Below are 22,498 nucleotides of genomic sequence, written 5' to 3'. Positions count from 1 at the left end.
GGACGAATTTAACAAACATAACTCTGAAATATTGCAGGTTTGGTCCAGACCACCACAATGAAGCAACTGTCACAATAAAATGAGTCACATGAATTTTTTGATTTCTCAGTTCATATAAAAGTTATGTTTACACTATACTATACTGTAAAGTTATTATTTACACTGTAGTATATACTATACTATACTATATACTATACTATAAAGTTATTATTTATACTATACTGTAGTCTATTAAGTGTGCAATAGCATTATGTATAAAAAATGTACCTACCTTAATTAAAACTACTTTTTTGCTAAAACATGCTAACCATCATCTGAGCCTTCAGCAAGTCATAACCTTTTGGCTGGTGGAGGGTCTTGCCTCGATGTTGATGGCTGCTGACTGGTCAGGGCAGGGGTTGCTGAAGGCTGGGGTAGCTGTGACAGTTTCTTAAAATAAACAACAGTGGAGTCTGCCACATCGATTGACTCTTCCTTTCACAAATGATTTCTCTGAAGCATGACATGCTGTTGGATAGCATTTTACCCACAGTAGAACTTCCTTCAAAACTGGAGTCCATCTTCTCAAACCCTGCCGCTGCTTTATCAGCTGAGTTTATGTCATTTTATAAATCCTTTGTTGTCATTTCAACAATCTTCACAGCATCTTCACCAGGAATAGGTTCCATCTTAAGAAACTACTTTCTTTGCTCATCCCCAAGAAGCAACTCCTCACCCATTCAAGTTTTATCATGAAACTGCAGCAATTCAATCACATCTTCAGGCTCCACTTCTAATTCTAGTTGTCTTTCTCTTTCTACCACATCTCCCCCTACTTCCTCCACTGAAGTCTTGAACCCCTCAAAGTCATCCCTGAAGGTTGGAATCAACTTCTTTCAAACTCCTTTTTAACGCTGATATTTTGACCTCTTCCCACGAATCGTGAATGTTCTTAATGGCAACTAGAATGGTGAATTCTTTCCAGAAAGTTTTTATTTACTTTGCCCAGATCTATCAGAGGAATCACCATCTATGGCAGCTATAGCCTTAGGAAATGTTTTTCTTAATAAGACTTGAAAGTAGAAATTACTCCTTGATCCGTGGGCCACAGAATGAACATTGTGTTAGCAGGCATGAAAACAACATTAATCTCATTGCTCGTCTCCATCAGAGCTCTTGGATGACCAGGTGCATTGTCAATGAGCAATAATATTTTAAAAAGCATCTTTTTCTTGAGCAGCAGGTCTCAACAGTGGACTTAAAATATTCAGTAAACCATGTTGTAAACAGAGGTGCTCTCTTTTTATCTTTCATAGTTTCTGTGGGTCAGGAACTTGGGAGTGGTTTGACTAGGCAATGTGGCTTGTATTTCTCATGAGTTTCAGTTGGATTTTGGCTGACGAACCAGTCATCTTAAGCCTCAAAGGGGGCTGGAAGATCTTCCAAAGTGGCTCCCTCACGTGTCTGGCAAACCGGTGCTTGCTATTGGTAGGAGGACTCAGTTTCCTCCATGTGGGCCTCTTTACAGGGCTGTGTGAGTTTCCATGTCATGACATGGTGGCAGGCCTCCCCCAAAGCCAGCCATCCAAGAGATCAAGGTGGAAACTGCAGTGCCTTTTATGGCCTAGCCTCAGAAGCAAAAATAGGATGACAGGGCAAAAAAACATGCTTTCTGTTTCGTTTTGTCTTATTTTTCTCATCCCTTAAGACCGTATTTGGCTGAGATTGAGGGTCAGAACATGATGGAATTATTTTTCATGACCTAAAAAAAAATTATGAGAAAGTGGAGATAACCAGTTGTTGTGGGAATTGTTGAAGGGGTGCCGATAGAAACAGAAGTCTCTGTGTTCCAGTGAGGATGTATGGCCCACAGCTAGATGATGGCCAGGCTGTCTGAGTCTATCCAGGACCCAAACAAGTTCTGGCACGTTGAGGACCGAAGCGCTGGTTCCTCCAGAGGCAACACCACAAGCTAGAAGTTGATGCTGTTACTGGGAATGATGGTGGTGGTGTGGCTTCTCCCATGACTTTATGTGGCGGGGGGGGGGGGCAGAGGCAAGCGGGAGCACAAGGCAAAGGGCACGATCTTACGTGCTGCAGAGTGGGGACTTCCTCTGACAAATAGGTATGTGAGCACGCGGAGGAAGACTTTGGGGGCGTCTAGAGACACCTGGGAATGATGGGAAGGGCGTTCACCTGGCAGTCAAGCCCATGGTGTCTCCTGCTGTCACAACCTGAGTGCAAAGGACAGTGTGATCTCATTTGTGGATGGTGATTATTGATCCATTTGCTATATATATCGCATATCATGTATATATGTCACAACCAGCATCTTCTAACCATCAGCCAAGGAGAGTATCTAGTGTTTTGTTCCTCCACAAGAACACCCACAGCAAGCAGTCCAACAAATTGTGATGGAACTAAATGGTGCTGAAGCATTGTTCTATCTGTTATTAGAAGACCCTGTTTTAGTTTCCATACTTTCAAAAAAGGCAAAAAAAAAATCTTTATGTTTTTAACAGCTCACGCAGGGTTCTTAAGTTGAAAACTACATCTGTTCAAAGTTTAGGCAATCTGTGAAATTTTATTTTTATAAAGCATTTTCCAAATTAGAACACCAAGAGCATCCGGACACCACAAAGCCGCCCATTGGTTTCTGACCATTTCTCAGTTTATAGAGTAGCAAGTGGAACTGTTTTCTCCACCTCAAATGACATGAGAAAGGAAACGTGCTTGGGCTGGAATTGTAATTGGAGATGGAATTCTTGCCATGAACTAATAAACAACTGGAAACAAGGGTGATTAGAATGGAAATGACACAGCAGAGGCCTCCAGCAGCGTCACTCTGCATTTACACATCTCAGGGTAAGAAGCTAATTCCCCTGAATGAGTCCCTCTGAGCCAGGTGCTCGTGCGATTTCATTGTCCAGTTGACGTCCTAAAAGGCAGAGTCATAAAGCAGCCAGTTCTGCTCCCTCTTGCAAGAGTTGCAGTTTTGGTTATGGAGATTATGGCGAACTTGTGGGAGTTTGGGGGAAAAGTACATAGAGGAAATAAGAAGAAGACCAAACAAAAAGTTAGTTTTGAGAAGTTTGGTGGGAAATTGCTGAATTTTAAAGTAATGTTGTCTTTACCTCGCATATTTTGTTCACGAAACTTTCAAATGGTAAGAGACTGTACCCGTCAGTGATTTGCTACTTCACTTTCTGTTCTGGTGTCTATGTTTGGTATGCAGATTCTATGCTTTACCTCCATATTATTTAAGCATTTTAGAGACAAAGTGTGATCCTGTTGTTTTTTGTTAAATGAAGAGCTAAAAACATGGCTGTTTAAAATTCTCAGACCACTGGGGTAGGAAATAAGGGAGCAAGTGAGGGTCAAGCTGTGGGGCACACATTTGTGTTTCACGTTTTCCCATCTCCTCTCCCTAGGTCCTTGGCAGATGGATTAGTTTTACTTTTCCTTACTTTCCTCACATGCAAAACAAGCGGTGGAAAAAGGGACATCATTGAAGGTTAGTATGGGTGCTGTACAGGCAGAAACTTATCTCTAGTGGGCACTGTCCTTGGGTGAGGTGACATTCTGTTACAAAGGGGAGGCTTGATTTAATTAAAAGGTCCAATGCTCCTGGTTTAGGATATGGGGCAAGCTGTATGCATTTCTGCCTGGCACATGGTGGGCACTTGATAAATATTTATTGGAGAATTTCTGCAGCCTGAGCCTTCTTTGTGGCAAGAGATGACATTTATCTTCATAACCCGCAATGGACTCATCAAATCTCAATGATTTATTGAACCATTATTGTCACATAATAAAGTTATGATTGATTTTTAGGGAAGCTATCAGGAAAAATGATGAAATACTATTTATGGAAGATGCTTGAATTTTTTTTTTTTTTTTTGCGGTACGCGGGCCTCTCACTGTTGTGGCCTCTCCCGTTGCGGAGCACAGGCTCCGGACGCGCAGGCTCAGCGGCCATGGCTCACGGGCCCAGCCGCTCCGCGGCACGTGGGATCCTCCCGGACCCGGGGCACGAACCCGTGTCCCCTGCATCGGCAGGCGGACTTTCAACCACTGCGCCACCAGGGAAGCTCAAGATGCTTGAATTTTCAAATAAAAAGTTCAATATGGAGATTCCTCAAAAAATTAAAAGTAAAACTACAGTAGGATCCAGCTTACCCCTCTTCTGGGTATTTTTCTGAAGAATATGAAAACACGAATTTGAAAAAAATATATGCACCCTTATGTTCATTGCAGCATTATTTACGATAGCCAAGATATGGAACAAGGTAAGTGCCTATCAACAGATGAATGGATAAAAAAGATGTGGTATATATACACAATGGAATATTACATAGCCATAAAAAGATGACATTTGCCCTTTGTCACATGGATGGACCTTAAAGTTATTATGCTAAGTGAAACAAGACAGACAAAGATAGACAAACACTGTGTGGTTTTACTCATATGTGGAATGTACAAAACAGACAGACATACAAAAAACAAAATAAATGAACAAGCCAAACCAAAGAAAAACAAACACGTAGACTCAGAGAACAGAGTAGTGGCTACAGAGGGGAAATGGGGGCAAATTGAGTAAAGGGGACCAACTGCATGGTGATTGATGGAAACTAAATTTTTGGTGGTGAGCACTGTAGTGAATACAAAAGTAGAAATATAGTGCTGTACACAGGAAACTTATATAATGTTATAAATCAGTTTTACCTCCATAAAAATAAATTTTAAAAGTGCCATCTAAATAGGAGATATTATATTTTAAAATATGGCCAGGAGGGGAGAGAAACACATGATAGCAGTAGGTGAATCATTTAGTTCTTGCCACGAGTACTGGACAGACTTATTGCCCTTTTGGTTACACTGTAAGGAAGAATTTGAAATAGTTATTGTTTTGAGAGGAATTGCGTCTGCACAGAAGTCCTAGCCATTTATGAAAGCTGTCTTTTGGGAAGAATTCATTATTTTCTGCTCTTTGGGGGAAAGCCCACGATAGGCCACCGTGTCCCCAAACTCAAGGACAGTTTCAAACGAAGCATCTGGATCCTGCAGCTTTCAGAGAAGTCGGACGAAGTGCGGGCTGCTGTTGGCGGCCAAGGTAGTGGTGCTCCGGCTCTATTTGCTGGGCAGCTTCATGAGAATCAACTGGTTTACAGTCATGACGGGGGAAAGGTCACTTTGTGGGAGAGTCGATTTCCCGTTCATCACCATCCTTGATTGCCTTCTTGGCGATTTCATTTTCTGACATCAAACTAGTCCTTTTGAAGAAAATCTGGCAAAATCTGGTTTTTGTGGGCTCTCAGAATCCTGGATGGGTAGTCCACGCACGTCTCTCAGGTCTGGCCCTCCCCGAGCCTGTGTGCAGCGGTCGCTTAGGACCCAGCTTATCTAAATCCAACCTCAGCATCTGTCCCTTCCTCTCATCCCTGTATCTGTACCTTTGTGTCTCAGATGTGGCGACGAAAACTTTGCAGTCACGTCTGACCTCTCTATTCTTGCACAGGGTGGCAAATCAATGAAAATCTCCCAGGAACTTTTCTTTACAGATGCTTCTTGCATTCAAAATGTTACGTTCTTTAGTCTTTCTCTCCTTTAATATTTACCTGTTGGCTGATCTTTCCATTTTACCCCTTCTATTTTTACCCTGGCACTTCCTGTTCAAAACCCCCGAGTGCCTCCCTGCAGTCGGTAAGGGAAAGGTATACACCTTGGCCTGCATTCTGTCTCCACTGCACCGTCCCAGTTTAACTGCGGCAGCCCAAACGCAATCCTTTGTCACTCTCTGTGTTTGCTCATTCCTACCTGGCCCTCTTCTCCTGCTGGGGCTCCCCCAGGACTCCCGGCCACTCCAGTTTGTTGCGAGCATTGGACAGACACAGTCCCAGCTCTGCTCGTGGGACGTTTCGTCTCCATCCCCTTTAACAATCCATTATTATGGGGATTTGACTTTGGCTTTATAGCTCTTATCCGGCAATTTGGACAGTGGTTGCCATGACATGCAAGATGAAATTTAAAAAAGAACAGTTATCGATCTTACATCAATGGCAAAACACAGAAGGATACAATCCCCCAGTTTGGGCATCCCTTACAGACTCAGGGTGAGGGTCGGGTCCTGCTTTGTCTCCTGTGCAGCCGAGTAAGCCTCCAGGACCCCACCCACAGTCTGCAGGGCTGCCCTGCTCTGCAAGGGGCCCTGCTGGGGACACGCCCCGGCCACGTGTTCCGAGGGGACCACATCGTCCTGCATCAGCTGGTGTGTTTAGCCGTGGGGTGGCTATTCCGCGTCTCTGTTATGTCACCGGTCTCAGGTCCAACGGCATGATTGCCTCAAACACACTGGCATTCACAGGGAAGTCTGAGGTGCCACGTGCAGGGCACGTGGCTCATGACACAGCCTGTCGCAGTGAAGGGTCTCCTAGGAGGGTCTCCTAGGAGGGTCTCCCCCGCTCTGCCACTCAGCCACTTGGCTGTTCACGCCTCTGTGTAAAGGACAGTCAGTGCCATCCCAAGGAGGGGATGTCTGTCCCCTCGACCCTGGGGACTTTCTGGTCCCCCTGCAGCACTAGGGGTGGGCAGCCCTTCCCTCAGGGACTGGCCATTTGCCCCTGGAGAGAAGGTATCACAGCTGTGCCCGGTGTTCTGACATTGCACCCCGAGCTAACATGGTGAAACGTTTGGTTTTACTCATGACACGTGGACACTCTGATTCCCTGATGAAGCTGAATTGTAGGGCACAATGTCCCAGAATTTTGCATTTGGTGGGAATTGACATAGGGAGGCTAATTCTTATTCTTGCCAAATAAGGGCATTAATAAAAAATCTACCATCTCTTATACTGTCATAAGAGGAAAAAAAAAGCCTAAGGTTGCTACATAAAAAGATGTTATTAAATGGAATAGATTTAGCTTTGTGATTCTCAGTTTTCTCAGTTCACTGAGGCTGGGTGAAAAGTGGGCCAGGAACTGGTCCACCGGTCCCGAGTTTGGGAACCACGATTCTGCGAACCATGTTCATCTAACTGAAGTATCCTTGAAGGTCTGCTTTCAGTGCAGTAGCTAGTGAACCCCATCCCCTCCTCTTCCCGCCACCACACACATCTTTACAACACGTTTGAACAACTATCCATATTTGCTGTCTTGTGTTGTCCTCTAATGGTTTCGTGTGTAGACATCTTGTCTCTTCCAGCCAGACTGTAATGCTAGGTAAATAGAAGGCACTGACTAGCTAACTATTTGAATTTATTTCTATGATACATGCTGGTTTGCTATTTAGAGGACTGCAGGCTAGTCACACGTGTGTGTGTGTGTGTGTGTGTGTGTGTGTGATGCGTGTGTGTTGTGAAAGTCAGCTGGAGCCCTCTATTTACATAGGTACATAAATGAAGGGAGCACATTTCTGAAGAAATAAGTGAGCTTTGTGATAAGAAAATAAGCCTGTGGGGTTTCCTCCATCTTTCTCTCCGTTTCCTGCAAGGCTGGAAGGATGAACTCCCTATTGTGTGGACCTGGCCCTGCATTTGAGCATCTGTAAAGTCTCCTCACTTGTGATGATTCAGTGATACTGCCGGGTGTAGCAGGTAGTTGAGATTCTCCCACAAAATGTCAGAATTGTTTTTCATTTTAATACGCTTTTTTATTTTAAAAAATCATAAAATGTTTCTTAGAGTGACAGCTGAGCCTCAATATTTATGACTTCCTGATTGCTCTAGCAGTTTAGAGAAAAAATAAAAAGGAGCCTCAAGTAAAATTTAAGTGGAAAAGATTAAAATTCAGAATTATGGACTTTTTTTCATTTGAATAAATCCTCACTCTTGGCTGGAAATTTTATGTGCCAGCCCGTTTCCCTATAGTTGACAGTCTTTGAAGAAGGACTTAATTTCTTTCTTCGAAGTATGTGAACAGAGTTATTTTTTGAAGATCCGCACAACTCCCTCCCACCCCCCAGCTTCTAGACTCTACCTTTGGCTGCAAACCAAGCACACACACCACCCATCTTGCACATAAAAGATTCAGTTTGGGACACAAGCGTGGAGCGTATGAGTGAGTGAAATGGACAAACGACGGAACATCATTATCTTGGGGATGTTTTAAACTGCTACTACTTATGATAGCCACACAGCTGATTTATGGTATGTGCTCAAAACTGTTCAGTCATTTCCCTTTTTGGGAGTTCATGAGTTTTCAGATTCATATGTATTAAGTCTTATGCCTAAATTAAATCATATTTCCTAACCCCCAATGCAGCTCTTCAATCACTTTGTGATTTTGTGATTGGTTTCTTTTCTTCAAATAATGTGTTTCTCTAACAACTTCATGGAGTATGTTATTAACATCTGATTAATCTTTTGCGGACGGAGGAATAATGTGACTACCTCCCTTCAAGGTGTATGTAATGTAACTTCATTACTATTAACTCAAACTGCTGTAAGAGAGATTATGGTGTGCCCAAGAAAACAAAGAAAACGGACATCATTGACAAATAATCTCAGAAAGGGAATAAGGCAAAATCCTCCTTCCCCAAAAAGGGCTCACTATAAATGAGAATTTTATTATACTTCATTAAAATGTTTACGTTTTAGTAAGACCTTAGACCTGCGGCATTTTCTTGTCTTAGTTTTTCCTGACTCATTAATTCTTTCAGCACATCTTGGTGAGTGACACCGACCCTTGTTCTAGGTGCCGGGAGAATAGTAGCAAATAATTCCGAGAGAAACTCTGCCTTTGTGGGATTGATACTCTCATGAATCCTGATGAACTAGTTTATATTTTTTTAAAAGCTTGTTGTGTGAGCTTACTGAACTTTATATAAAAGACTTGATTATATATTGCGGCCTTATTAGTAAAAGAACAAACATGAATCATTTGGGATTAGATTCTTAGGGGAACGTGGTGCAGAGGGTGGTGGTGAAACACCCTTTTTCTAGACCTGGGGTCTTAGCAGTAGCAGGTACAGATTGTGGTGCCTGAAATTGATGGAGCGATGAAAAAAGGGGCGCAGAAAACGGGAATTGTCAGGATTGTTTCCAGAAGGTATCATGACCACGTTCTCCCAAACATTGTAAAAGGCAGAGGAGAAAAGCATCCTTGCGTCTGGTCTAAGATAAAGGTTTTACTCAAAACAATAACTTAAAAAAAAAAATCTTGGACTTGACCAGTTTTGGAATTTTGAGGATGGGGTAAAATTTTAGGCAGAGCTGGCCCTGATTAAGAATGAGAGGAAGGCGGAGTTTGGGAGACACCTCTCCCCATCCCGTTTACCCTGTTCTCCATCTGACTTATCCTGTTACACTCCCTGTGAGGGGTCCATTCTGAAGACCTGGGATTAAACCCCAACTTTGCTATTTGTCACTCGTGTACATGAAAGAGCCACCTTGATAAGCCTCAGTTTTCTCATCTACAAAATAAAGAATATTAAGCTCCGAAAGTATAGATGAAGACTAAATATAATATGCAAATATAGTAATATATAAATATAATGTATGTGCAAGTGCTTCGATACAATTAATAACAAGACTTAGCATCATAACTAATACTTCCTTAAGGAATGGAAATAAAACTCTGAGAAACACAGGAACCTCTACATTAAAAGGCTGCCAAATGGAATGGCCAAGCTGTGGATTTGTACGTTGATCAGACGGTGCCTTGGATTAAACCACGTGTGAGGCTTCACATTTTGCACACGGAAACCATATCAAACCCCACTTATTCTGATCCTTGGTTACTCACTCTTGCCAGACTGGTCCCAGATGGAACTTTATAAGGGACGTACTTCCTGTAGATATGACCAACTCTAGAACATGGAACGTCAAACATTTCTCCTCCACACATCCAAACCTAAAGAGGGGAAATTAAAAGTATAATAAAAGAGAACAGTACCTTTCATACCAAAAAACCCAAATTATTAGTAAGATTCATACAAAATCTTAAAATCTCTTAAAGTCTCTAAATCAATAATTTCTGTTTATTATCAATGGCCAACCAAGGGGGAAAAAAAACACATTTTCAAAAACCTAGATTCATAGGAGTATAGAACCAAAATATTAGTTCGGTAAATCTAATTTCCATAGATAACATGTTGACATATTTTTTATTCTAGTAGAATTTTAACACAACTATTGTAATAAACTGGCATTTAATGGTTAGACATCTTATTTATATAGATATTTGTTTTGACAATCTTGTGAAGTCATTAGAAGAAATAACATTGGAATTTGTGTCAGTTAAAAACTTAAAGTATAAAAATGGAATTTCTAAAATAGGTGAATGAATGAAGCCACTTAGGTATATCCATAATTTATCTAGATACTGAAACTTTCAGTAGAGCTCACCTTAAGAATCAGAGTTGCATTCTAATTTCTCCCCACTCCCGATCTTTTCTTAGGTACAGAAAATAATTGGTTAGTGATGTGTACTCAAGAGATGTTAGTGATGTGTACTCAAGAGATGTTAAACTCAGGGTATCTGTTAAGATGTTGTACTTATAGGTACTTATAACCAAAAATTAATTGGTTATGTTTTCCCATGACTGCCCACTCAAACCATTAATCCTGGTTTTATACAACAGGCTGCTTACTGTAAACGGGCTAATTATCAAAACATAAAGGCAGGCTTCATATATGCTAGATTTTTAGCTATTTTCATTGCAAGAAAACGATTTAAAAAAAGAGTTAGGTACTGTAATGGTTAGTTTTATGTGTCAGAGGCTGCACCAGAGCGTCCAGATAGTAGGTCAAACATTACTCTGGCTGTTTCCATGAGGATGGTTTTTGGATGAGATCAACATTTAAATTGGTGGATTTTGAGTAAAGCAGTTTCTCTCCGTGATGTGGGTGGACTTATCCAATCAGTTAAAGGCCCTTGGAGAACAAAGACTGACCTGCCTCAAGCAACAAGGAATTCTGCCGGCAGACTGCCTGCCTTTGAACTTGAAAGGCAACTCTTCCCTGCGTCTTCAGCCTGCTGGTCTACCTTGCAGATTTTTGGATTTACCAAGCTTCCTCAATCCCATGAGCCAATTCCCTTCAATAAATCTCCCTCCATATATGTACCCTGTTGGTTCTGTTTCTCTGGAGAACCCTGACAGATGCAGATACACAGCTTCTTTTAAAGTGAAATATTGGAAGAGAGAAAGAGAAATGTTTATGTCTTAACTTACATTTGCTTCCATCTTCTTTCACTAGGAGGAATGGCACCCTAAGTAAGACTGGTGAACAAACAGGGATGAGTGGAATCCCAAGGGGATGGCAAATGGATTATGAAAACAATACTCAGTTGCTCTAACTCCTGAGAGTTCAGGACTACTCATGGTATCAATTTCAACTTGGCTTTAGATCAAGTCATCAAAACTATGCATAGATCATGTAAAGCTGGGAGGGGCAGAGAACATTCTAAACTACAGTACCGACATCTGGAAAGATCCCGAGAGGCTGGAGCTATTATATAAGATTAAACATAAAAAGGGTAAATATAAGGACCTGTCCCCAGACCTGCAAAAATCAACTCTTCCAGAGCAGGAGAAGGTAGAAAAAAGACTGAGTAGCACAAAACACATCACCAGCAAAATATGGAGAGTTTAGGGATTAAAGGTCTTGACCTATCTACCTGAAGTCTTATGCTAATTTCTGAGAAAATGCTTTATGTTCCCTTGTAAAGAGAATTACCAACATGGGGAAGGGATGCAAACTGTGTCTTAGAAAGAAACAATTGGAAGAATGGAGGTTCGTAGTCTTAATAAGATAAAATTCAGAGAAGTGCTTTTCGAATATCTGAAGAACCTAACATTTGGTAGTGATGATCATAGAACCCCAAGGAGCTAGGACTAGGATTAATAAGATAGAGCTATAAAGAGACAGATTGTAACTCAGTGGAAGGAGGAAATTTGTAATAGGCAGCTTGGTTAAAGACGAAATGGGCTTCCTGTATTGCTAGGTGTGTTGAAATCCACAGCTGATGACATTTTGTAGACAAGAATGTAACTCTGGTGGACAGTTGATCTAGCCGATATTTTAGGTAATTCTAATAATAAGAGTTAGCATTTATGAATGCTTACTGTGCTCTTTTTCATTTAATGCCCACAACTCAATGACAGACTTTACTATTTCCCCAGTTATATAGGTGGGAACATGGCAGCCTACAGGCTAACTTGTCCAAAGTTGCAGAATTGGCCACATCCAGAACAGAGATATGCGTCCTAGTGATCTAACTCCAGTGTCCCCCTACTAAGTCAACAGTTTATCTACAGAGTCAGCAAACTTTGTTGTAAAGGGCCAGATAGTAAATACTTCAGGCTTTGTGGGTTATATGGTCTTGCAACTAAGAAACTTTGCTAAGAAGAGACATGACTGTATTTCAGTAAAGCTTTGTTGACATAGATAGGCAGTGGGTCATAGTTCGCTGGTCCCTGTTCTATTAGATACACAATCCTTTCAAACACTGAAATTCAGGGATTCTAAGATACTACGTATGGGAGGTTGCATTTTCCCAACTTAGACCCCACAATATCTCCCATTGCACATGCCCCTCTACAATGTGACCTTGGTACCCCCCACTGAGTTGTGGGACTATGTTCCCTGTCCTTGAATTTGGGTGTGCTTGTGAATTCTTAGACCTGTAGAGGACAGCAGAAGTGACTGAGGTTATGAAAGGCATAGCTTCTGCCTGTCCACTGGGGCACTCGTTTTTGCAAATTTGAGCTGCCATGTAAGAAATCTGACACCTTGAGGAGACCCCACTGTAGAAAGTTTGGGCCACATGAAAGGTCACGTGTAGGTGCTCGGGTCGACAGCCTCAGCTGTATTCACCAACGCCCAACATCAACTGCTGGGCATGTAGATGGAGATTCCTCTAAATGATTTCAGCCTCTAGCTGTGACCCTAGATACCATGAAGCAGAAATGAGCTCTCTCCTTTGTACCTTTTCTGAATTTGGGACCCATAGAATCCATGAATTTGATACAATGCTTGTTTTATGTTGTAGATTTTGGGGTGCTTCGTCATGCAGTAATAACTGGACTACATACTTCCAAATCCGTGGTGGAGGTGAACTCTAACACGTGATAAAAATTTACAGGTCACCCACAGATTTTATCTCATCCTATTGTGGGAGATACAGTGCAGGATGTACAAATTTCCATGCTCACTTCTTCCGGGGCTCACTGCCAGGCTATAATCCCCAGCTCCTTGGTATTCAGAAGGGGCCGTATGCTTGTTTCTTGCCAGTGGAATGTGGACAGAAGTGATGTGCATCACCTCTGGGCTCAAGTCAGTAAGCGGGGACTTCCTTTCTCCCCTTCATGATTCTCTTCTCCCTCAGAGCCTGATGAATTGCAGAAGATCCAGAGGAGGCCTCTGAGCCCCTAGAAGGTGGTGGAGTCACTAGGCAGATGGGGCCTGAGTGTCTGGAAACCGGGGTGGAGCAGAGCACACAGCTTCCTTCTCTCCCAGGGCTGAAGTGTAGCAGCTGCATGACTGATGCTAAGTTACCGAGATTTGGGGATTATTACAGCAGTTGGTCCACTCTAAGAACCTGTTTTGTTTGGTTCTATTTTCAGTCTCTTCTGACATTTTAAATCAAATACAGTGAATTTTTTAAGTACAATTTTAATTTTATCAAAAACTTTATTGAATCAAACAGCCTGAATATTTGTGAGATTATTTCCTTTTATTAACTGTGCATTTTATTATTATTTTTTTAATTTATAAATTTATTTATTTATTTATTTTTGTCTGCGTTGGGTCTTCGTTGCTGTGCGCGGGGTTTCTCTAGTTGCAGCGCACGGGGGCTACTCTTGGTTGAGGTGCGTGGCCTTCTCATGGCGGTGGCTTCTCTTGCTGTGGAGCATGGGCTCTAGGCGCACGGGCTTCAGTAGTTGTGGCTCGTGGGCTCAGTAGTTGTGGTACGCGGGCTCAGTAATTGTGTCGCACGGGCTTAGTTGCTCTGCGACACGTGGGATCTTCCCGGACCAGGGCTCGAACCCGTGTCCCCTGCATTGGCAGGTGGATTCCCAACCACTGCGCCACCAGGGAAGTCCCAGTTGTGCATTTTAAAGAGAGACAATTTGAAAGTAACTAGACAATAGATGCAGTGGTGGGAAACCGGAGGGCAGAGAATGTTCAGGGCTCCTGTGTGTAATCAAATGTCAGAGGTAGGCAAGTGTCAAGGCAGAGAAGCTTTCCTACCATCCGCAGCTGGGAGAGAGTGATTGGTTGGCCCAGGTGTTTATTTTTCATGAAAAGGGGACCGCATTTCTCTCATCATTTGGTGAGGTGGCCAGTCCCTCTTGTGGGACAAGGGGATCGTGACAAAGGACAGCCATAATAGAAAGTTAAATAAATCCTCGTTGCCTTCCTTTCCAAGGTAGGGCAAAAAAATAACCAAACAGACACACAAAAATGAAATTCTAATTCTCTTTGGAGGGTCACTGTAATACAGTTTTTAAAGATCTTTCCATGGGTGTGTAACAAATTACCAGAACTTGGTGGCTTCAAACATCACACATTTATTTATGACCTCCTGTTTCTGTGGGTCAGAGGTCCTGTGGGCTCTGTGGGGTCCCCTGCCTGGCATCTCATGAGGCTGAAATCCAGGTGGTGGCTGGACTGAGCGCTTATCTGGAGCCTCTGGGGAAGAACCTGCCTTTAGGCTCATTTAGTTCCTGACAGCTGTAGGACCAGGGCCCGTTTCCTTGCTGGGGATGCCCAGGGCTGCTCCCAGACCCATTCTCAGTTCCTTTTTCCAGGAACTCTCCATCTTAGCCACGGCTAAAAGCCCTCACATAGAACCCTTCTCAGGCTTTAAATCTCCTGAATTCTTGTGCTTCCTGCTGGGGAAAACTCCCTGCTATACAGGGGCTCCTATGTTGTAAATTAACTATACTCCAATAAAAATTTTTAAAAAAAGAGCATGATCTAGCTTGGCTGGGAAAAAAGAAAAAAAGACCTTACTGAGTTGTGAGAATTAACTGAGCAAAATAGATTTAAAGGCAGTAGTACAGTTTCTGTAAGAGTATTCACTCAATAAATATATTAATTTATTGAGTCTCAATCAATCAATCAATCAAGGGGCCCCTGTGATTAGTTTAGGCCCACGAGGGTCATTGTCCTAGCTTAGTGTGAACTGACCAGAAATTACATTTGCCATGACTTTTTTGCCCTGGAATATAACTTAAGTGTAGGAGGAAACCAGGGAAGAGGGGCAGCTTGGAATTCTGCCCACCGCCATCGCCAATGAAGCAAATGTTATGCCTTCTATCGGTAACCTACTCCAAATTCTTAAAATTCTCCCCCTTAGAAATTTTTCTTTATAGCTAAGTCCAATTCAGAAAATGTCTGTCCAGATTTTTTAGAAAATGCTAACATCAGTGTTAAAAAGGAATCCTAGAATTTATATTTTTTCTCCATATTGCCACTGTGATCACTTAAAAGCATGAATCTGAGTCTATCATGCTTCCATTTAAAATCCTTCGGTGGTTTTCTATTGCTGCCAGGGTAGCGTTACAACTCCGGCATAAAGATTCCCAAGCTTTGCATTATCTCGTCTTTGCTTAACTGTCCCTCAATCACTCTCTCCTTTCTTCCCCTCCCCTTCCTCCCCCATCTGGTCTAGTTTTGATTCTCTAGAAAGGACCAAGTTCCCCTCCTCAGGGCTTGCTGCTGTAAATTTTTCTCTCTAAAGAAATTCTCCCCTTCGTCTTTCCTACCCCTTGACTGGTGTTCCCTATTTATTTTCCAAATTTCACCTAGATTTGTTAGGACTCCTGTTTTATACTCTCTTTCCATCCCGTACTTCTCTTTTCAGGTAATTCATGAATCAAGTCGACAAACAGGGTGGCAAGCAGTTACTGTATGCCAGGCATCATTCACTGTTGGAGATTCAAAGTTCTGAATGCATGGAACTTTCTTTCAAGTAGAGACAGTGCTTATGACAACAGGAATCAAGTGACTTATTTGCATGTGCGTAATGATTCGCTTCATGTTTAGATAATAAATATTTGTTGAGTGTGATCATCTCATTCAATTATGCTTATACTCCTACTTATGTAGGGGCCCTAAGACCTTCTCCATTTAGTCCCGCTTCTTATGACCTCAGGGCCAACTTGCTTTCACCATAAACACACCAACTCAATTGTCTCTACTTTCAGAGGTTTTTTTTAACATCTTTATTGGAGTATAATTGCTTTACAATGGTGTGTTAGTTTCTGCTGTATAACAAAGTGAGTCAGCTATACGTATACATATATCCCCATATCTTCTCCCTCTTGTGTCTCCCTCCCTCCCACCCTCCCTATCCCACCCCTCTAGGTGGTCACGAAGCACCGAGCTGATCTCCCTGTGCTATGTGGCTGCTTCCCACTAGCTATCTATTTTACATTTGGTAGTGTATATATGTCCACGCCACTCTCTCACTTTGTCCCAGCTTCCCCTTCCCCCTTCCAGTGTCCTCAAGTCCATTCTCTACGTCTGTGTCTTTATTCCTGTCCTGCCCCTAGGTTCTTCAGAACCTTTTTTTTCCCCTTTAGATTCCATATATATGTGTTAGCATACGGTATTTGTTTTTCTCTTTCTGACTTACTTCACTCTGTATCACAGACTCTAGGTCCCTCCACCTCACTACAAATAACTCAATTTCGTTTCTTTTTATGGCTGAGTAATATTCATTGTATATCTGTGCCACATCTTCTTTATCCATTTATCTGTCGATGGACACCTAGGTTGCTTCCATGTCCTGGCTATTGTAAATAGAGGTGCAATGACCACTGTGGTACACGACTCTTTTTGAATTGTGGTTTTCTCAGGGTATATGCCCAGTAGTGGGATTGCTGGGTCATATGGTAGTTCTATTTTTAGTTGTTTAAGGAACCTCCAAACTGTTCTCCACAGTGGCTGTAGCAATTTACATTCCCACCAACAGTGCAGAGGTTTCTCCACACCCTCTCCAGCATTTATTGTTTCTAGATTTTTTGATGATGGCCATTCTGACAGGTGTGAGATGATATCTCATTGTAGTTTTGATTTGCGTTTCTCTAATGATTAATGATGTTGAGCATTCTTTCATGTGTTTGTTGGCAATCTGTATATCTTCTTTGGAGAAATGTCTATATAGGTCTTCTGCCCATTTTTGGATTGGGTTGTTTTTCTTTTTGTTATTGGGCTGCATGAGCTGCTTATAAATTTTGGAGATTAAACCTTTGTCAGTTGCTTCATTTGCAAATATTTTCCCTCATTCTGAGGGTTGTCTTTTGGTCTTGTTTATGGTTTCCTTTGCTGTGCAAAAGCTTTGAAGTTTCATTAGGTCCCATTTGTTTATTTTTGTTTTTATTTCCATTTCTCTGGGAGGTGGGTCAGAAAGGACCTTGCTGTGATTTATGTCACAGAGTGTTCTGCCTATGTTTTCCTCTAAGAGTTTTATAGTGTCTGGCCTTAGATTTAGGTCTTTAATCCATTTTGAGTTTATCTTTGTATATGGTGTTAGGGAGTGTTCTAATTTCATTCTTCTACATGTAGCTGTCCAGTTTTCCCAGCACCACTTACTGAAGAGGCTGTCTTTTCTCCATTGTATATTCTTGCCTCCTTTATCAAAGATAAGTAGAGTTGTTTTGTTTTTTTATACCATGGATATCACCACATACTTCTTTATTTTTTTCAATCTTCAATAGCAATGTCTGTTTCAGTAGAGGGATGCATATCCTGACACACTAGGGAGGTACGTTTGGGTAACAGAGTGGGTATATGCTTTCTTCAGGAAAGCACAACTGTTGTGGCATTTCTCAAATCCTATATTTGTTCCGAAAGATGTGGTTTATATTTTTAAAAGACATTTCCTGGTAGCGTGATGTGATGATATTCTTTAAAAATATTATGGCATTGTCATACTTAAGCATCTAATTCTTGGAGAAACATTTTAGATTTACAAATAACATGCCTTCTTTTGACAACATAAATATTTTAAAGCAGTGTTACTTCACCCATGAATGAGCACAGTGTGTTTTTTTCATCATGTAGTTCAAATTGAATGAATAATTGAATGCTTGCCTTCTTTTTTAATCACTTTTCAATACCAGCCACAAACTGGAGTTTCGGCACAGAGAATGTTAAATTGAATGGAATCATATAATTACAGCAGTCATATGGAATACGAATTAGTTTCAGTAAGAAATCGGTTGTCAGGAGGTTAGTAAGGGAACATTATCAAATATAGGATGGAGCATAATATACTACATGGAAATGGTGACCTAAATTTAAGAAAAAAGAAATGTATTAGTGCGTTCAGTTCCAAAGCCTGCTCTCCCTCTAATCTTCCCTCGTCCTCTTCTGCCCCTCCCTCCCTCTGCTGTAGCAGTTCTGGCCTCTTTTCTGTTCCTCCGACATGCCAGACACCCTTCCATCTTAGGGCGTTTGTGCCGGCTCGTCCCTCTGTCTGGAATTCTCTCCCCAGACTCCCCATGGCTAGCTCGTCATCTCTTTCAAGTCTTAGCTCCAAAGCCTCTGGCCCCAAACACCCTCTCACCGCACACTGTCAGCCCTCCTCACCCCACTCTGCTTCTGTTCTCCAACACTTAACACCTTCTCACTCACTTATTCATTATGTTTCTTTCTTTATTTTTTTTAAACTTTTCATTTTATTGATATATTGGAGTATAGTTGACTAACAATGTTGTGTTAATTTCAGTTGTATGACAAAGTGATTCATTATGTTTCTTATTTATCGGCAAGTATCTTTGTGTGTTTTATTGAGAGATGGATCTTAAGCACCTAGGACAGTGCCTGACACACAGTTGGTGCCCTGTAAGTATTTGTTGAACAAATGAATGAACTACTCGTTTATTGATATAAAGTAAGGTTAATTCCAAACAATTCAGTTATTTAATGATAATCTTCCATTTAGCTGCCAATAAAAGCTATGCTCTCTAGTATATTCAAATACAATTTCAAGGGAATAAGCTATCTTGAGCTTATTTTCATTTGTAACTGGTTTAGTATAAAGAAGTGATTGATGATAAAATACAGAGCGTATATAAATAAGAAATTAAATTTCTGGGGCTGGAAAATAACTTTCTAAGTGTGTGGTGTGACTTGGATGGATTATGTTTGAAAAACTTCTTAAGACTAGACAATCAACCACTTTGTACCATCTATCTAGAAATTAAAATATTAGTTGATAACCTAAAAAGCTTTAGTGTGTAGATATTGCAAAGGGCCGTGTCTGTCATTAAACTCGTTTTCTAGGCTGGATGTAAGAAAAACTGTACTTTTCGACCTGACTTGATCTAAAAAAGGTAACAATGGAAAGGCACATGCACACCATTGCTTTGCTTTATTCTTAGAAACCTGGGTTTTGAGGTTATTCTTAGAGATTAGGAGAAAAAAAGAACAGCTTATTTTGACCTTGCCCGACTCTCCTTTTCTATTTGTTGATCAGAACATAATAAAAGGAGAAACTGGAAAATGTATCTGCAGTCTTTACTGAGGATATGTTGGTTTCTAGTCTCAAGGGGAAAGCTCTTGTTTCTGAGCCATCTGCTTAAGATTATTTCAAAGTAAGAAATGCTCTGTTACGTCAGTATAAACAAATCGTGCCCAAGCTATCTTGCATTTGATGAGCTTCAAGAGGTCTGGGTGGGGATGGCAGGGTTTCAGAGGGTACGTTGTTCAGAAGATCCTGTTTTTAAGACGTGACGTTTATATTTGCAGTAACACTACGCTCCTAAAAGCAGTGATTGGGGTGGGAAATAAAAACAGATATATCCCTTTTCGGTTTATCTGAAACATTAATTCTTGGGGAGGAAAGAATGGATTGGAACATCTTAACAGTGCTTCTTTAGGTAAAAATACTATGGTTTAAGGACACAATCCCTCATTTCCCTTAAGTCATTATCCTATAGCTTAGAAGATACAGTAGAAGCAAAGTGTTCGCTTTTTACTATTATTTCTGTGCGCCTCCAGATTTTAAGTCTATTGCTTAAATTTTCTGGCTTCACCATCTGCTAAAAAGAAATGAAAGTTCTTAAAAAACTCTTTAAAATTGGCTTTCTGTAGGGGAACAACTTCTTTCCTTTAGGGAAATACCCAAGCATGTGCTTCTCCTTCACCCCTGAGTCAGGCTGTCAGTCATCCTACCTTCCGAGTGGCGGGGTGGGAACCGGACTCAGGTCACGCTAACTGAAATCCTTCCTTGGGATTTCGTGAAGTTGGAATTACCTCTCTGGTGGCGAAGCAGAGAATGAAAGCCTGAGAGCTTCTAGTGGCCATCCCTGAGGGGTGGAAGGAGTATTCTTCAGAGAGCAGCAGAGGCCAGGTGCTCAGGGAAAGGGTCCTGCCAGCCTCCCAGAGGCTCACTCATTTCCTTAACTTTTTCACAGTTTGTTTATTTGAGTGTCCTGTCCAATTTCCCCTTTCCTCTAAGTTAGTCGGAATTGGGTTTCTGTCTTCCAGTAAACCAAAGAGTCCACATTAAGAAAGCTCTCTCTTGTTGGATTTAGAGATTATCATACTAAGTGAAGTACGTCAGACAAATATCATATGATATCATTCATATATGGAATCTATTTAAAAAGATGATATAAATGAACTTATTGGGTTGGCCAAAAAGTTTGTTCGAGTCTTCTGTAAGATGTTATGGAAAAACCCGAATGACCTTTTTGGCCAACCCAATATTTACAAAACAGAAACAAGACTCCCAGATTTTGAAAACAAACTTATGATTACCAAAAGGGAAACCTGGGGGGTGGAGAGAGATAAATTAGGAGCTTGGGATTAACAGATACACACTATTATATATAAAATAGATAATCAACAAGGACCTACTGTATAACACAGAGAGCTCTACTCAGTACTCTGTAATAACCTATATGGGAAAAGAATCTGAAAAAGAGTGAATATATGTACATGTATAACTGAATCACTTTGCTGTACACCTGAAACCAGCACAACATTGTAAATCAACTATACTCCAATCAAACTAAAAAAAAAAATCTCTCTGAACAGCCAGGGTTTGAGTGTCTGGGGGTGTGAAGCACATCATTCAAAAGCTACTCAGATGAAGACCGTTACGTCGGAAACTTTGGAAAAGCAAACGGTCTTCTAAGCTTCAGTTGATAAGTGTTGAAATTTGAGGGGAAACATTCAAAATGAAGAAATGTCATCAGAATAAAAAATGTGAGCACTCTTAAAGGTTCATAATGGCATTTACGTGATATTTTTTTTATCTTGAGAAGCTGACATGCTTTCATGATTCAGGACAGAGCAGAGGACATTTGGCGGTAGGTCTTGAACTGGGCAGGTTCGTACCTTTTCCTGAGTCTCACTCTCATCTTCTGTAAAGTTGGGCTAACGTGTCTGCTTTAGGAGATGGTTGTAAGGACTCGATTGAATAATCACAGAGCACCCTTGGCACATAATAGGTGCTCAAGAATAGTGGTCATGTGTTAATATTACCCGAGGGGACCAGCTTTATTCTTCTGGTATGTGTGGGCTCCAGGGGATGCTTGTCATGTATCCACATGTTGACCTGTGTAAGCGGGGGGTCAGGCTTATGGCAACATGCAAGTCTGAATGTGTAGCGACGAGGTAGGGATTGTATTCTCAACTGTCCTCTCACAGTTTGAAGAGAGGGAGGGAGTTGTGGGGTCAGCTTACAGGGTCCTGGTGTGTTGTAGGTTGCTGACCTTGATGTAAAGTGTAAAAATCAAATCCTTATACCTCTAAAGTTGATGCGTGCATATACCCCCATGCTCTGTATAGTACTGTCATTGAGATTTGGTTGACAGGCTTGAGAACTGTGTGGAGCTTTTTAGGTAACTTTCTAAACATATATCTCTTGAGCTTTTGCGGGGGTGTAAACTGACTTGCATTAGAGTCATTAGATTGTATTTCATTTTTCTTGTTAGGGAAAATGGCAACCAGAAAAATACAAAAATTCTTAAAAATTTCAACGTTAGAAAAAGATTTCAATAGGAAGTTAAATTGACCTGAACACAGATACCGAATGCTGTGTAAATTGTTATATCCCGCTCTCTTTACAGCTATCTATAAAAGCTAAAATAAAATTAAATAGGGAATTAGGAAAATGCCATCAGACATAAAGGAAGTAACAACTGGAAGGAACTTAGACTTGCCAGGCTTCTATCCAATGGACATAAAATTTAACTTGAAAATGCTCTGTTTCACCTGAGGTACCTGTTGTTGGATAATTGAAATGAGTCTCAGACTGGCTTGTGAGACATTTAGCAGCTGTTTCTGTTTATCTTTGAGTTTCTGAATGAGTTTAGAGTCATTTTAATATTTTCTTTGGAAGATCGACTCTGGGCATGTTGAACTAGAATGGTTATTTTTATATCACCTAGGCCAAATATTGTAGGGGAAGAAACCCCATAGGAACGACTCCAGATATTTTCTTGTGTATGTGAAGGTATACAGTGTGCCATAAAAAGGCTTCTGTCACATTTTAGACACAAAATGCAACTACGCTTCGAGGTATTTGCAGGCTCAGAAGTAAGGAGAGGTTTTTTT

General features: G+C 41.2%; 1 protein-coding gene across 1 annotated transcript in view; it reads right to left on the bottom strand.

The window, feature by feature from the left end:
* Positions 1-22,498, bottom strand: part of GALNTL6 (polypeptide N-acetylgalactosaminyltransferase like 6) — a 1,140,136-nt gene that overhangs the window by 72,122 nt on the left and 1,045,516 nt on the right. Inside the window, exon 8 of the mRNA XM_029204074.1 lies at positions 9,720-9,827. Within this exon, the coding sequence (XP_029059907.1) occupies positions 9,720-9,827 (108 nt within the window). The remainder of the gene's footprint in view (positions 1-9,719; positions 9,828-22,498) is intronic.

This window comes from Monodon monoceros, unplaced genomic scaffold (assembly GCF_005190385.1).
Source record: "Monodon monoceros isolate NGI ecotype Baffin Bay Population unplaced genomic scaffold, NGI_Narwhal_1 Super_Scaffold_5, whole genome shotgun sequence".
In the NCBI taxonomy this organism is placed as follows: Eukaryota; Metazoa; Chordata; class Mammalia; order Artiodactyla; family Monodontidae; genus Monodon; species Monodon monoceros.
The sequence above is the reverse complement of the archived record's forward strand: the minus strand, read 5'-3'. Positions and strand labels throughout refer to the sequence as shown.